Source organism: Wolffia australiana, chromosome 4, assembly GCF_029677425.1.
Source record: "Wolffia australiana isolate 7733 chromosome 4, ASM2967742v1".
In the NCBI taxonomy this organism is placed as follows: Eukaryota; Viridiplantae; Streptophyta; class Magnoliopsida; order Alismatales; family Araceae; genus Wolffia; species Wolffia australiana.
Window position 1 is genome coordinate 13,760,583 of NC_135838.1, and position 17,133 is coordinate 13,777,715.

A 17,133-nucleotide genomic window follows, 5' to 3' on the forward strand; every position below is an offset into this window, starting at 1 on the left:
CGATCATAAACCAGAGAAGTAGTTTGATTTTTGAAATAAATTTTCTTTCTTTTTATATTTAGAATTTTTTGGGAATCAAAGAAGTTTGAAGGATGCACTGATTTGACAGAGCCATGGTATGGTACCTCATATTCAGTTGAAAAAATGTCTTCAAATCTCATTCAGGTGTGTACTTCTGTTTGGTATTGGTACATTATTCAGTATTTCCTGTTTTTGCTTTTGTGAATACTTTGTCCATTGGAATTTTGTTTTTTCAGCATTGGGTGGAGCAAGCCCCAGAGGTATCGTTTAGTCTGCCAGCTCCCAATGCGTTCATTCCTAGTGATTTCACTCTTAAGACCGGCCTCAACCCGGTAGGCTGTCCATCTTTTTGCAATGAAAAGATTCCATGATATTGTACTTCTGTACCAAATCTCTCAACTGTCTCAAAAGTTGTTGATTATTTCAAACAGGCTCGTTTTCCCGTAATGTTGAAGGGATCCTTGTATGCCAGACTGTGGTACAAACCTGATACAATGTTCTTCACTCCAAAAGGATATATATGTGTGGACTTAAATTGCCCTCGATCAAACCATTCTCCAGAGGCTGAGGTTCTTACGGACCTTTTTACACGGTTATTAATGGATTCTCTGAACGAATTTGGTAAAGTTCCGTAAAACATTTATGTTACAAAAGTTTCCGTTCATCGTCTTAATATCAGATGACTAATTGTTTTGGCTTACAAAAAATAAGTTTCTGTGTAATTACCACAGAAGAATCAGATCATGTAAAACTATTTTTGATGCATTATTTTGTCTTTTTTTTGTTTCCTCTCAATTTTACCTTGAATAATTATTATATGGACTTTGTAACGCATACTCACTTTGCCATAGTTTCTTGAGATTCTGATCCTGTCTATATGTGAGCTTTAACTGCGTTTTTTCAAAGAATGTGAGCTAAATTTGCTGGGTGGGCATTTACTTGTTTGTTATTTTATTTCCCTCATATATTGTGGTTCTATCACCTCACTCAATATAGTTCTTCCTTTTTTCTGCCCATTGTATCTACCAGCTGATCAGATTTTGGCAATTAGTGGGTTTCTGACACGAAAAGAATTAAAGGTATTAAGAAATGAACGCTAGTAACCCTAATACTACATTCATTCTTGTGTAAAAATGAGACTTCATGTGGACGAAGACTGGCAAAGAGTTAATTAAAAAATAGTCTGGAATTAGAAATATCTGTTCCCTCATTATCTATTTGATCTGACAACACAAAAAATTAAAAACATTCTCCTATGGAATAACTGTCAGAGGAATCTGGAGGTCTGTCCTGCATATTCATTAAGTTCCTGCCCACAGATACTAATGTACAGTTGCCTTTAAATTTTAAGTCATCAAACTCAGCCTTAGTTGTCTTAGATATGTTTATCCTCAAAATTTAGTACTTGGCTTCATGTTTCCTATTTTCTCTTGATGCCTTTTCATCAGACTTATAGGATTAGGTCAATAGTATTTCTGGGTTGACCACCGAGTTTCGGGTGGTCTTCCCTCTTTTAATTCAAAAAAAAAATCAGACTCATAGGATTGTTTGCTTGGTTCATCCGAATTTGGTCTTGATTCATCAAAAAAAAAACGGTCTGGATGTCTTTTCTGTGCAACCTTCACACTATGTTATATTTCTCAAGAATTTCAATTCTTTTGCAGCATATGATGCACAGGTTGCTGGGCTTTACTATTGGGTTCAACGCACAACCACTGGATTTCAAGTGAGTGTGTTTTGTTCTTTCTAACTGTTTTGTCTCATTTGTCGACATATACCATGTAATGCTGAATACTTGAAACTGTTAATATGTTCGAGGATATGTTATTCTTCTCCTTAGGCTTTGTATTTTTACAATCTATACGGTACCCATCAGCAGTTAAATAAAATCCTAGTGATCATTTTTGTGTAATATTATGATGTGAGAGATGCTCTAAAATTTTAATAGGGACCTGCCAAGGTTATACCAGGGACTGAAGAAATGGAAGTCGTCCGCTCATGTGCTCTAAGGAGACATATGTGGATAAGAACAATACATCTGCCTGGGTGAGCGCCTTGAGACAGCATGAGCCAAAGAGGGAACCTATGAAAAATGGGTGATCACCCAAAAAAGCTGTTGGCTATACAACAAATGTGGTGTAGTAGGCAGCAAGGGCCGTGGAACCTGCAGGGAGAGTGGTCTATACTACGTATATTGTGGTGGAGTTTGTAATGGCTGTAACGGCCATTGTCGCATCAGAGTCCATGGCTACTACAAAGGAGTCAACGGAGAGAATTACAGACTTTGCAGATACAGTGGACCTGCATTTTTTTCCTTTTTAATTGGACTCTGTTTTCACGGTAAGGTCTTGGAGCCATGGACAAAGCTCCAAATCTAAATGTGTCCATCTCCATTGAACCCCTCCTAAACTTCTCTAAATGTGTCCATTACTTCTGGTTCAACCGTTTCCCATTACTTGCTGAAGAGCACAGATGAGCCGTCGGGACCCAAGCTCCTTCTCCATTAAGCCCCTTAATTGATAACTTTATTATAATCTGGTGCTCCTTTCTGACCCTGTTGGCCCCTCAACCAATCCATTTCCTGTTGGCCCCACGCCTGGAAAAAGCAAAAATGATCTGCCAACGCTCTTCCTACTTGATAACACAAGCAAATCTCCCTCATTTCTATGGGGTAAATTTCGCAAGACACAAAGAAAAATATCAATATCTATCACAGAAATCACAAAAATGTCAATAAGAAAATATCAATAAATTGACAACTGGCTGGGATGACAAATCTTTTCAGTCAATATCTGAAGATTCTAGCCATTGGTTATGTAACAAAATGATATTGTGCTTAAGTTTGAAAAAACCAAATCAAGTATTAGGAGCCTGGTGAATATTTCCATCTATGTAGTGTTGAATATCCATACTTGTTTCTACTTTCACCCCAGTTTATTATTACAGATAAACATCAGCACATAAATACAATTGGTACGATCCCCTTATCGAGAGCCGGGTTCCTATCCCTATCTAAGTGTAGCACACATCTAATGTTACTTGGGTTTAGTTATTCCATTCCACAGTGTGCACAACCCCCAGGGCCCTTGAGTTCTCCAGTGGCTCTGAATTCTCTGTTTCTTCCTCTTCTTTCAGTTTTCTTTCCTATGGGGGAGTGTTGAAGCACAACATCCTTCGTAAAGATGAATAGTAGCACCCTTATTATCAGCTATGGCTTTTAGCACAGTTGGTAAGGGCTTCAATCCAATACGGTATTGGAGCCAGGTGGCAGGTTCAAATCCCATAAACAATACACTGCATGACTTGGCTATAAATATGCAAGCAGCAGTGTTTAAGTACAACATCCCACTTAAAGATGGAAAGTAGTGCCCTTTGCTATCAGCAATAGCTTTTTAGCACAGTTGGGAAGCACTTGAATCCAACAGTTTTGTCAAATGTCATATTTAAATTATTCCTAATCTTGGCTGGGATTTTTACCCTTAAATTGAGTAATGTTGACTTATCTTTTCATAGAGTATCCCTATCACAAACCCAGGTTAGCTGAGTTTCTTATTTTTACCCTATTACTGTATCATATTTGTGATCATCTTGAATCAGATGAACTCCTTTCTCAAGGGAATTTATTCAAAAACTTTAGTGGTTTTATTTCACCCTAGGCTTTAACTTAGTGCATGAGCTTTACAGAAATACTAGCCAAGGGAATCATCAAAACCAATCTGCGAAAGAAAACTATTTAACAGAAATGCTTACCGGATACATAATACTTTTGTGTTGGTAGAATAACTAACTATAACCTAGCCTTTTTAACTCAGAAAAATGTCCAATTAATGTCCAGCTTTGATAGACAGTCCTGCTTCCTAGTCCTGGGTACTGTCATTGAGAATGTACCTTTGATGTATTTTATTTATTGTCTTTGATGACGATGTTTAATTTGGAAGGCCTTTTATCTTTAAGGTTATTGTTTTTGGATACAACCACAAGCTGCGAGTCCTTTTAGAAGCAATTATTGAGAAAATCACTCAGCTTGAGGTCAAAGCTGACAGGTTCTCAGTGATAAAGGTGATTATTCTAATTCTGCTATTTTGTTTTTTAAAACAACTTCTAATCTTGTCATAAACTTTGAATTTCTTCACTAACTATTTTGTTATTGTTATACACTCATAATAGATAAGTTACAATAGAAGGGTATTTATACCCTAGGAGAGAGAAAGAGAGTAAGTGGCTAATGGGCTAATAGAACAGGGCCCATTGGCCATATAAGAGACCTATCTCACTAACAGCCCCCGGCAAGCGAGGTATGGATGTCGTCCATGCCGAGCTTGGATACAGCACGCACCAGGAGGGGGTTAGACAGGCCCTTGGTCAGGACATCGGCGGCCTGGTCGGAGGAAAACACAAAATGGAGGTCGAAGATGCCCTCGTCCATCCGCTCCTTGAAGAAGTAGCGGTCTCTCTCCATGTGCTTGATCCGGCCAGTCTGGCCAGGATTTTTGGCGAGAGCAATAGCCGACTTGTTGTCGCAGTAGAAGTGGATCGAGCCGGAATACTTGACACGAAGTTCATGCAAAATCCCGTAGATCCACTGGCCTTCAGAAGCCCCATCAGCAAGGGCCCGAATTCCGCCTCAGCACTGGAGCGGGACACTTTGTCCTGCTTACTGCTTTTCCAGCTGACAAGTCCACCAAACACGAAGGCGCAGTACCCGGTGGTGGAACGATAGTCAACGATGGACCCTGCAAAGTCAGCATCCGTATATACCTTCACAGTCGTGTCCGAGCTCCGTGGGAAGAGGAGTCCCTTCCCAGGGCAGCCTTTCAGGTATGCAAGGACCCGATTGGCTGCCTGGCGATGGATCTCATGTGGAGAATGCATGAACTGGCTGAGGAGGTTGACTGCGAAACTGATGTCGGGGCGAGTGTGGGTCAAATACAGGAGCTTCCCCACCAGCTGCTGACACTGATAGTGGTTGACCGGCGGGGAGTCGCCCCATTCACCCAACTTCACGTTGGGATCAATAGGCGTCCGGAGGGAAGAGCAATCGGTCATACCAGTCAGTGTCAGCAGGTCAACGGTGTACTTCTGCTGGGAGACGAAGATGCCGCGAGACGAGTAGGCGACCTCAAGGCCCAAAAAATAACGAAGGGGGCCGAGTGCCTTAATCTCAAATTCCCGAGCAAGAGCGAGTCCAAGACGAGAAGCTTCAACAGTATCCGAACCGGTAATCAGGATATCGTCGACATAGACCACCAGGATAGCGACCCCGGCCGGGCCATGATGGAAGAAGATGGTAGCATCGTCGTTGCTCTGGGTGTAGCCTTCAGCACACATGACGGAAGAGAAGCGACCTAACCACATCCGCGGAGACTGCTTCAGTCCATACAAGGACTTCCGCAATCGACAGACGGTGTACCCGGAGGACCAAGAGGATACCCGGAGGATGGCTCATGTAGACCTCTTCCTCAAGATCTCCGTGGAGAAAGGCGTTCTTGACGTCAAATTGCCGAATCAACCACCCATGATGAGCAGCAAGAGCCAAGAGTAGACGGACAGACTCCATCTTCGCCACGGGAGAAAAGGTCGCAAAATAATCAACACCGTAGGAATGCGTAAAGCCCCGAGCGACAAGGCGAGACTTGCGACGCTCAAGGGACCCATCAGCACAGTGCTTCGGGGTATGAACCCACTTGCACCCCACGGCCTTCTTACCAGGCGGAAGAGGAACCACATCCCATGTGTGGTTCTTGATCAAGGCGTGCATTTCTTCGTCCATTGCCGCTTTCCAATGAGGACAAGCGATAGCATCGGCAAGGCGGCGTGGGATAGAAACCGAAGCAATGCGGGTAAAAAACAGACGATAGGAAGTACTCAGTCTGTCATGGGAAAGATAGTGAGAAAGTGGGTAAAGGGGTGCGCGAGTGCACTGACGGACCCCTTTGCGAAGAGCAATTGGTCAGCCAAGAGAGGCATCATCATTCTCGGGGGAAGTCGAAGGAGAGGGATGGCCAGACGGGGAAGGAGCGGAAGCAGTGGAGGGAGAGGATGTCGCAGCAGGGGCAGAGGACTCGGACGGACGTGATGGCGGAGACGAAGGAACAGCAGGGGTGAGCTCAGGATGAGTAGAGGAAAACTCAAGGGGAGACACCGTCGGAGGAAGTGGGTTGGAGACCACCGCAGGAGGAGAATCATGAGAATCGAGTGGAGGAGCAAGAGCGACATCCGTGGGAGGAAAGGGAGCAGCGGGCTCCACGACAGGGAAGGGCTCCAAGGGGGGAGCCGAAGAAGTCTCACTCGGCGAGGGACCAGACGAGGAGGAAGATCCAAAGAAGGGTTGAAATTCTGCAAAGGTGACATTCAAAGAAATAAAGAACCGTCTAGTGGACGGGTGATAGCATTTGTACCCTTTTTGGAGTGACGAGTAGCCGACGAAGATGCACTTGAGGGCCCGGGCATCGAGCTTCGTCAAGGTGGGTGCTGTGTCATGAACGTACGCAGTGCAACCGAAGACGCGAGGAAGAAGGTTGGTACGCAATGTCACGGCGGGAAAGGCAGCAGACATCCGATCAATCTGACTGTTGAACCGAAGAGGCTGAGAGGGCAGACGGTTGATGAGATGAGTAGCCGTCAAGACGGCTTCACCCCAATACGTCCAGGGGACACAATAATTCAACAGCAGTGTGAGGGCAGTAGACGTCACATAGCCAATGCGACGCTCTGCCATGCCATTTTGCTCTGGGGTGGCAACGCACGACGTCTCATGGAGAAAGCCCTGCCCGGCAAAGTAGGACTCCTGGTTGACGTAGTCTCGAGCGTTGTCTGAGAGGAAACGCTGAATGGGACGACCAAACTGGGTCTGAACCATCGCACAAAACTGCCGAACAGTGGCTGCTACAGCCGACTTAGCTGGAAGCAAGTAAGTCCACGTGTAGCGGGTGGCCTCGTCGACGAAGATCAGAAACCAGCGGTGCCCCTTCAGACTGGGCTGCGGAGCCGGGCCCCAGACATCACTGTGAATACGATACAGCGGCACTGTCGTATGAGAAACAGATGGGGGAAAAGACGAGCGTCGATGTTTGGCTAATTGGCACGCCTCACAAACAATGGTCTTAAGGTCCAGGCCCATACATAAAGACGGAAACAGACGCTGTAAAGTCGAGAACAGTGGATGCCCGAGGCGCTGATGAGCAAGCTGGAGGCGGTCTTGGCGAGGATCATCTGCTGGTCGAAGACTTCACTGCACCATGAAGCACGATCTGCCCCCATCATTGAACAGCAGCAGCCCCCAGTCCTGCCTAATCAGTGTAGTTTTCCGCACCTTTTTAGACAAGAAGATCCCGTCAGGTTGAATGTGGAAGGAACACTGAACCGCATCGACAAGTCGCTGCAGAGACATAAGCAGGGCACGGAGAGACGGAACATGGAGGACGTTTCGAATGAGACCGAGACCATCCACGTGGATAGTCCCAATGCCGGCCACTCGAAGACGTCCACCTCCGGCGGTGAGGACAGCACGGGTCCCAACATGCCGCTCATAGGAGACAAAGCAGTGATTGAACGGGGTCATGTGTTTTATGGCCCCCGTATCAAACACCCAAGTTGTATCCGACACGAGAGGGGCTGTGAGAGCCGTATGTCCACAGTACCACTGATCTGGAGAAGGGGCAAGTAACGCACCAAACGTCCCGAAGGAGGCCATAGGCTGGGTCTGCAGAGCAGTCAACTGGGCAGTCAAACGGGCAAGGTCAGTCTGCAACTGTTCCATGGTCACCACAGAACTGCTGGACGGAGAAGGGGATGCGGCTTGGGCTGCGGCGACATGGGCTTTAGCATCTTTGGCGGCCTGAAGGTCAAGCTGCTTTTTCCTGCAGCACTTCGCAGTATGACGGCGCTTGCCACAGTAGTTGCAAATCAGCTTGTCCCGCGGGTCCGAGGCCGGGTCCGGGGCAAGTGGGTTGGGTTGCTCAGTCGCACGGGGCAGCAGACCAGAAGAGTCACCAGGACGGGACAGCAGGGCAGTCGATTCAGCAGTAGTCTCCACCTCAGAGCGGTCACGACGGAGACTGCTCTCCAGCTCTATCAATTCCTTGACCACGGCTTCGAAGTCCGGGAGTGTACCCTTGGTGCGCAGTGTGCATCGCTGAACCTCGGCATACTCGGGGTTGAGGCGGTCAAGAAAGGACAGAAAGCGAAGACGAAGGGTGTGACGACGGTCAACGCCGTTCGGATCGCCAACGGGCATATAGTAGTCAACTTCCCGCCATAGTGCAGTGTGGGCCAAACTATAGTCCATGATGGACATGGTTCCTTGGCGGAGGGCACCAGCACGCTCCACTAGAGAGAAAATCCTCCAATGATCGGCATCGTGACCACAGTACTTGTGGGCATGATCCCAAATTTCCTTCGGAGTAGTCAGATGTAGAAACTTGTCGTAGACCGAAGGGGAGAGCGTGTGGTTCAGCAGCCAGGAATGTACAAAGTTCTGTTCGGCGTCAAAGGCAACATAGTGCGGATCGGTCGACGGCAATGGCGGACAGATCAGGTGTTTGTGGAGGAGACGACCCTTCAGCATAGACTCGACAAACTTGATCCAGGCAAGGAGTTGCGGAGCATTCAACCGACAGCAGTCTGGGGCAGGCGGTAGAGGTAGACCAATCTTAGGGGATGGTAGATCTTTCCCAAAGTCGGCAGCCGTGAAGACGGGAGACGGCGCCGGAGTGGCTTCAGGGGGAAGATTCCCTGAGTAGAGGGTAGAGTCGGTCGTCATAGTAGGAGACGGAGACTGGGTCGGCTAGGGGTGGCTAGCAGAAGGCTGCGGCTGGCTTAACTGGCTGCGGCGAGCAGAAGGCTGGCTGCGGCTTGTGGAAGGGCTGGTCGCGGTCAGCTTGGCTGGCTGCGTTCCTCTCAGGCTGGCCGTGAGGTCCACTGGCAAGGCTAGTGAGTCTGGCTAGCAGACAGTGGCAGCAAAGGGGCCAGGGACTAGGGCACAGCAATGGATCAAGAGCACTGGCTCTGATACCATGTGAAACCCTAATCTAGGGTTAGGGTTAGGAGGAGGATACACTCATAATAGATAAGTTACAATAGAAGGGTATTTATACCCTAGGAGAGAGAAAGAGAGTAAGTGGCTAATGGGCTAATAGAACAGGGCCCATTGGCCATATAAGAGACCTATCTCACTAACAGTTATATATCATGAATCCTTTTTATTCGGTCTCAATCCTATTAAATATTTTTATTATTTTCATAATATTTCCCTCATTTATTTTGTTATGTTTCTTCGATCCACATTTTTTAGAGCAGATTTTACAAATTTACCTGTTTTGACAATTTCTTACATTCTTGTGGAAGTGGTTCCTCTTTCAGAATGTGGGTATACCTGCTGATGAAGCGGTAACAAAATTTTTTTCCCCATTCTGACTTAAAGAAGGGAATACAGATATATAACTGAAAAAATAGGATATAAAGATATCTACAGGACAGCCAAGGAGACCTCTTCTTGATTGTGACAAGCTGAAACTCGGCGTATATTATGTATTCAATTCAACTGGCTAATTTCTTGCCGCTCTTGAATTCTTCTCGCAGCTGGGAGGAATTGCATGTAATGAGATCCGTTTAGTCTGAGAAAGATATATTAAGGTTAAAACATTTGAACCCAGACATTTCCAAATAGAGATTGAGGTCTAGATGTTATTGATGAAAAGCTCTCTAACACAGTCCAGGGCTGTCTCAGAATGGTGAACACTCGAAGTTATCAAAGGTTTTCCCTGTTGACCAGGATACCTGACTTGTTCATGAAGTGTTAGCATTAGATGTTTCAATTCAGCTGCACTGACTGACCGACTGATGTGGAGGGTGTAGTACAATAGCTTTGAATCCCAGGAGAGGAAGCTTTCTTCAAATAATGTTAAAAAAATTCCAAATGATGTTATGTAGTCACAAGAAATTAACTGATGCTTAGAAAGGGCCTAGTAATGAGCCCAATACTTCTTTTTCTCTCCAGTAACCACGGATCTTTACAGTTATCTAAAGATATCCAACATTGCATTTTAAACGGTAAATTAGTGTTCAGCAGAGCCTCTTTTTAATTTCTTTTTTGATCCACTTTTAAGTGACTTAGTTCGCATGTGTATGAATTAAGCCACTAAAACTTGGCCGTGGCCCTTGCTTACCCCTTGGCCCAGGCCCCTATTTTATCCCATGGGTATTTTAACTGCAAACTTGAGTAAGATAGAGTTGTCCTTTTTTATAAAACCTAAATGTAGACTCTGGCTGCTGTTCTGTCCTGCGTCAGCAAGACTGAAAGTTATGGTGATCTGTCTCTACCCTCCTAACTTAACTGTAATTAATTTTGAATTAGTGAGTTCATCTTGTTCATGCCTGATGATTCTCTATATTCTTGCATCTGTTTGTGAATCTTTTTGTTGTAATTAATGCCAATCTTTTCTTTTAATCATTGTAAATGTAGAGGTTCCTGTTAGTTGTTTTTCATATTATTTCAAATTGACTGATTTGTTATCCGGATTATAGGAAGATATTTGGAAAGAGTACCAAAATTTCAAGTTTCAGCAACCATTTCAACAGGCATTGTATTATTGCTCTCTATTGCTATCAGAAAAACCATGGCCTCTGACCGATATACTCGAAGTGCTTCCTAAACTTGATGCCAGCGCTTTATCCAAGTTTGTTCCAGAACTTTTCTCAAAAACATTTTTGGAGTGTTATGTGACAGGTTGTTTCTGGCTCTATGATTTTTTTTCTTTCATTGAAGCAATAAAAACTAAATCATTTTGAGAAATATTTTTTTAGGTAACTTTGAACCGAAAGAAGCAGAGTCAATCATCGAGCACGCTGAAGAAATGTTATTTCGGGGTCGCAATCCAATTGGAAAGCCAATACTCCCATCTGAACATTTAACAAATAGAATTACCAAGTTGGAAAAGGGTTCAAGCTTTTTTTATCCGGTTGAGGTCTTGAATCAAAGTGATGAGAATTCCTCGCTTGTTCATTATATTCAGGTTAGTGTTTTGATCTTTTCTTTCATCTGCTATGTTCTTTCCTTTCTTTTTTCTCGCTGAATTGTCTTAGCAAATGATACCTCTTCAATCTTAAGTTTGTAGGAATGACAGAGTTTCTGATCTAAGAATGCCTTACTGAAATTAAGACCATCGGCTCACTTTTTTGGTCCTAATTGTGATTTGAGTCTCGATCATCCTTAATCAAATGCTTTATATTTGAAAATTTCTCCCTCAAGTGTTGGCCAAGAGCACTTTGCATGAAGTCCGAGTCCTAGAGAGGTCCCACAGATGCCATTTACATGGGAGGAGGAAAAGGAAGAGGACAATTTTGAAGATGATTTTGGTCGAAGAGTGGGGCCCTGGACAGTTTGCATTATCCTTTGTACCTGAGTTTTTTCTTGAAGCAACACCTGCGTTTATTATAATAAAATTGCTTCTTTTTAATTTCAGTGTTCAGTCGGTTAATGTATTTACTGATTCGAAGTTGTCAGCTAAAGAATATGTTTTTTAATCATTTTTTTAATCTCCTGTTTTTTATCTATTTTAAGTATGCCTTTATGGGGGCACATGTGTGGTCCTCTTAGAAGGCGCAGTAAGGACCACTCTATTCATGGCCCACATTGTAACCGTAGATAAAATGGCAGGGAGGAACTTTTTGGAGCTAAATGTGAAATCAATTATGTTTCTCGTTCATCCTACGATTAGGGTTTCCCAGAGAACCACTGCTTGCGACTCAAGTTGATGCATAAATTTCTAGGTACATCAAGATGATGCAAAGATGAATGTGAAACTTCAGCTCTTTGCCCTTATTGCGAAACAACCTGCATTTCATCAACTGCGATCAGTGGAGCAACTTGGATACATAACTGTGCTTAGACAGAGGTTTGTGTGTTTATGGGCATGTAAATATTTACATACTATCTCTGATAATTAAAGAATAACCGAACTACTGACTTTTTGCAGGAATAAATCAGGCGTCTGGGGCCTTCAAGTTGTTATCCAGTCCAATGTGAAGGTAATGTCTAATGTGGGGTTTTATCTTTTCCTGAGGTGCTATATTATTTGCTACTGTTTTTTTAATTGCAGGACCTGTTGGGAAATAGGTGGTGCCTATTAGGTCCACTAGACCTTAGCCCACTAAGGGTTCCCTCTCTTAATCCCACATTGATAAATCTCTAACACTCTCTCTCTCAGCTCTATATAAGGGCATGTATCCCTTCCTTTCTAAGTAACAAAGTTCTATCCATTTTTTCTTCTTCAACATGGTATCAGAGCCACAGGTTATGTAGGGTTCTTGAAATCATTGTTCCCTTAGGGTGGTGGAGGTTTCTCCTCCGCCACCCTAACTCCCTTGGTTTTAAAAGTTTTCTCTCCGCTCCGGCATCAGAAATGTACGTTGCTCCACCGCCAGCGATCCTCGCCGCTCAGGCTCCGGCGATCTCCAAGCGACGTCGCTCCAAGGATAGTCTCCGCCTCGTTGCTTCCTCTCCTCACCGCCGGTCTCCACCGGCGGTGAGGACGGCGATCAGCAACGCGCCCACTCATGGCGCAGCAGCGGCCAGTCGACTGAACCTGTTTTCCACGTTGCCTTGCCGCTGCCAGCGGCCAACCTTCTCGTGGTGCGGCGGCAGCCGGCCGCGCGCCCTTCCAGCTGCCTCCCCGGACAACATCCGGCGGTCGACCAGTGGATCTCTGGCCAGCCGTCCAACCGTCCTCCGACGGCCCTCCGTCCAGCCGCCCAGCTGCCCTCACGGCCCTCCGATGGCCCTCCCGCCATCCAGCCGCCCTCCAGCCGTCCACCCTGCCGGCTGCCCTGCCGGCCGCTCTTCCCAGCAAGCTTGCCGGAAGCTATCGGCCGCCCTTGCCCCGCATCTCTGACCGCACTGCTGCCTCCGCCGCCTCTGCCACCGGCGCCCCCGCCTCCGCCGCCCTTGTCCGCCGCAGTTGCGCTGCCCTGCCGTTGCCCGGAACCTGTTCGACGAAATGCCGGGGGAGACTTCGTCTCCTGGACTCCCGCCGCGCCCAGAACCTGTTCGACGAAATGCCCGAAAGGGACTTCGTCTCCTGGACTTTGCCGCGCCCAGAACCTGTCCGATGAAATGTCCGAGAGGGACCTCGTCTCCTGGAATGCCGCTGCCCGAGAGGCCCTTTCCTCCGCCGCCGGAGCCTCCGTCTCGGCCACCCTTGGCGACTTCCGGCGGTCCTTTCCACCTCCACTGGCACCTCCGCCTCCACTGCCCTTGACGGCCTCCGCCGCCCTTGGCGACTTCCGGCGGCGCTCCACGAATCATCTCCGGCCTTCTCTGGCCTTCTCTTGTCTTCTCCGGCCGTCAGGCCTTCTCCGGCCTTCTCTGGCCTTCTCCGACCTTCTCCGGCCTTCTCTGGCCTTCTCTGGCCTTCTCCAGCCTTCGGCCCTTCTCCAGTCGTCGGGCCTTCTCCGGCCGTCTCCGGACTCCTCCGGCCGCCTGTCCGTCTCCGGCCTTCTCCGGCCGTCTCCGGACGTCTTCGGCCATCACTGGCTACCTCGGCAGCCTCTGGTGGCCTCGGTCACCTCCGGCCACAACTGACTGCCTCGGCAGCCTCCGGCAGCCTCGTCGCCTCGGTTTCCACCGGATGCCTCGGTTGCCTCAGCTGCCTCGGTTGCCTCAGCTGCCTCGGTCTCCCTCGGGCTCCCTCCTCTGCCCGCCGCTGCCTTCGGCCGCCTCCGACGCCTACAGCTGCCTCAGCAGCCTCAGATGCCTCCGGCTGCCTCCTGGTGCTCCCACCGCCTCGGCCATCTTCTCTTTTTAACCGTCTTCAGCCTCCAGCCGTCCTACGCCATCTTTCCGGCCATCCTGCTCCACACTCTACACCGCCTACGACTACATCACAATCTGGGCGCGGATGACGAGCATCCACGCTCCAGCTTGCGGGGGAGTGTTGGGAAATAGGTGGCGTGGCCTATTAGGTCCACTGGACCTTAGCCCACTAAGGGTTCCCTCTCTTAATCCCACATTGATAAATCTCTAATACTCTCTCTCTCAGCTCTATATAAGGGCATGTATCCCTTCCTTTCTAAGTAACAAAGTTCTATCCATTTTATCTTCTTCAACAGGACCCTTCTCAGCTTGATACTAGAGTTGAAGCTTTTTTTAAACAGTTTGAGAAGAATCTCGTTGAGATGTCTGCCCACGAATATGAGGTTAGTTGTATCTTCTCAATTTCCATAATGTTGAAAAATGCTTTCTATGCACTCTATTACTTTTTCTACATCATTCATATTTTTTTCTGAAGCCATTGTATATCCAGAGTTCATTATGATTCTCCAAATAATTGATAGATTAAATGTTAAATTTAACAAGATTGAGTGATGCTCATAACGGTCAGAAGAATTCGAGAATGAGAATTTGATACAACTCTGCAACGAACATATCAAAGGTCAAAGCGTCGCCGGCCAAGTAAGTAGAGGTGGTCAACATAGAGAGACTATAAATAGAGCATCAAGGAGGGAGAAAGGGATCTTGAAAATTCAGTTACGAAAAGTGGGCTGGAGTACGGGAGAGTTCCCGGATCCAGAAGGAGGAAGCGTCAAAGCCGATCTTCCTATTTCCTTTTCCTTGTTTCTCTTTTTCTGTTTCTTTTCTTGAATGTTCCCATTTCCAAACTCTTGAATCTCTGGAACGTTGGATATAAGAGAATAGTTGGTCGATCTGTGGAATTTCCGCCATTTTCGAACTTCTACGATGTCGAGAGCATATCAGAATTCTATAGAGGGAATACACTCTCCAGAGGGGAAGCAAAGAAAGAGTACGGATTTTGGAGGTCCGCTCAATTGATGTCGATCCTCCGGTCTGACAAGATGAACCACTACCAGCTAATTGCCTCAGCGCCTCCAAACTTCCTGAATAGGCGGAATGACTTCTTGAAAAGATATGTTTCTTTATTTATTGATGCTTCTCCTGTCCTGGTTTTCTAGTTGAGATGGCATGTTCTCCCTGAGTCCATACTTTGTGCCTTTGTTCCTTTTCTTCACCTTCAGATGCGATGCGAGATTCTTATCAGAATTCAATTATCTTTGGTTTGATCATGAAAAAAGAAAAGACCATAATCACCGGACGAATTTCTCACATAGTAAATGAAGGAAATACTTAAGAAGACATTCTCATTATATTCTTTTCAACTGATTTTTAGGTGTAAATAAATTATCATTGCACTTTGATTCTTCAATTTTAAATGTTCAAATGGTAAATCTCTTCAATTTTCTGTCAAAGTTTGATTCTTTTACGATTTCTCAATTTGCTTTACAGGCTTTTTTTTTGTAAGTGCATAGGGAAACGTTTTTTGGTTCCTTCCTCCATGTGCACTATCTCCTAGCTGGTTCCCTAAAAATAAGCTGTCTCCGAGCTATGAGTGACATATCTCATTTTCCAGGTTGAGGAGCATTGGTTGACTCGGAGGTTTTGTTATTTACTAAATTCGTTGTGTTTTTGGAACGAACTATTTTTTTTTCTTAAACAAGCCACATAAAATGTGGCGAACATTGATGGCATTGTATCCAAGAGCTACTGAAGGCTGCTCAGGGTATAGGACACTAATAAAATAAATATTTTACTCGTTTACACTGAGCCTTGACTTTAAAGATTTGTTCTTCACAACGTCTGTTCAGTTTTTTAACAATTGAATTTTAATTTTATGTGGTGTATGAGTTATAATGTTTTCTTAATCCTAAAATCTACTCGTTTTTTTCTAATTTTTCTTTGTCACTCTCTAGAGGAACGTTAATGCATTAATTGATATGAAGTTGGAAAAGTTCAAGAATTTGAGAGAAGAATCAGCATTCTACTGGCGGGAGATAGATGATGGTACTCTCATGTTTGACCGAACTGAAACTGAGGTACATATTTTGAAGTTTGACCTCCTTTGATGTCTGGTTGTTCTCTGTTATTTACACCCTCCGTCTCGGTACATGATGCAAACAGGTTGCAGTTCTTCGGGACCTTGCCCAGCAAGAGTTAATTGATTTCTTCCACGATTATGTCAAGGTATCCTCGCCTAGGAAGAAGACACTGTCTGTTCAAGTTTATGGTGGATTGCATTTGAAGGAATACGAAATAGCCAGGTCACACGGGATGCAGCCCGGAAAGGTTAGAGTCGATGATGTCTTTGCCTTTAGAAGGTCCATGCCTCTGTATGGTTCCTTCAAAGGAGGTTCTAATCGTATGAAGCTCTGATTACTGCTTAGAACCCTGTTATACCAAGACAAAATAGTGGTGTCACAAAATGGAATTGATGTCAAACGGCCATTGTGGTTTAATTTTTAAAGTTTTAATATGCTGTTTTATTGGTCATTTCTTTGTAGTGTTTTATCGTTCCTCCTATTTTGCTGAGCATACACTTTCAAACATATTTTCTCACATTTTTATGAAAGATAACAGAGACTGCTAGATGCCCAGCAAATCGCTGACCCTTTGATATCATAACACACTTTCCAACATCAGATTTCACGTGCCATTCCAGCAGACTTTAACGAACACTTGAGGATTCCATGGTAGAGCAAATAGGCGTAGGAACTCCTCCAATCATGTACCTCTAGCCAACGATATATTCATCTATTAGTGAAATAAAGAGCCATCTGTCTGGCTTCAAGGAACCCCCGAATGTGAAAAAGGATGTGTCTCGTACTTTGGTAGAAAGTCGATGCCCATTGGACTAGAACCATGATATGCTCCCAATTAACCGCTGTTCCATCACAATCTTTCAAGACCTTGGTGAACAGGTCCTCTTTGGATGCCATTACGCTGCTCGCCCGCTTTGTCAAAAACACAATATTGATGGTTTCTAGATGCAAGAAACCTAGCCCCCTTCAATCTAGTGGTCTTAAAATCTCATTAAGGATACCATAGCCGTCCCCTTGATGTTCCCTATCTTAAAGTATTTCCAAAAGAATTGCATCATCAAGGTTTCTAGACTCTTTATGATACCATTGAGTAACTTAAGGACCTATGGGTAAAGTGAGGTCCCCCACTTTGACAACATTTGTCTCTGCTCCTTTTCAATCACCAATTGCCAATCCGTGTTTAAGAGCCTTTCCCTTGTTAGTGCCAGTCCCAAATATCATTGT

At 45.5% G+C, this 17,133-nt stretch overlaps 1 protein-coding gene across 2 annotated transcripts in view; it reads left to right on the top strand.

The window, feature by feature from the left end:
* LOC144702035 (Insulinase (Peptidase family M16) family protein) overlaps positions 1-16,360 on the top strand; it is a 57,670-nt gene extending 41,310 nt beyond the window's left edge. The window contains exons 15-26 of one of the 2 annotated variants that reach the window (XM_078573895.1): positions 63-165; positions 258-353; positions 453-642; positions 1,686-1,747; positions 3,976-4,080; positions 10,546-10,747; positions 10,825-11,033; positions 11,791-11,915; positions 11,997-12,048; positions 14,128-14,214; positions 15,784-15,906; positions 15,992-16,360. In XM_078573895.1, coding sequence (XP_078430021.1) covers positions 63-165; positions 258-353; positions 453-642; positions 1,686-1,747; positions 3,976-4,080; positions 10,546-10,747; positions 10,825-11,033; positions 11,791-11,915; positions 11,997-12,048; positions 14,128-14,214; positions 15,784-15,906; positions 15,992-16,243 — 1,606 coding nt within the window. In that variant the 3' untranslated portion in view covers positions 16,244-16,360. Of the gene's footprint in view, positions 1-62; positions 166-257; positions 354-452; positions 643-1,685; positions 1,748-3,975; positions 4,081-10,545; positions 10,748-10,824; positions 11,034-11,790; positions 11,916-11,996; positions 12,049-12,119; positions 12,295-14,127; positions 14,215-15,783; positions 15,907-15,991 lie in introns of those variants that run through there. The other variant, XM_078573896.1, reaches the window with a different exon arrangement.
* The last annotated feature ends 773 nt before the right edge of the window (positions 16,361-17,133 follow it).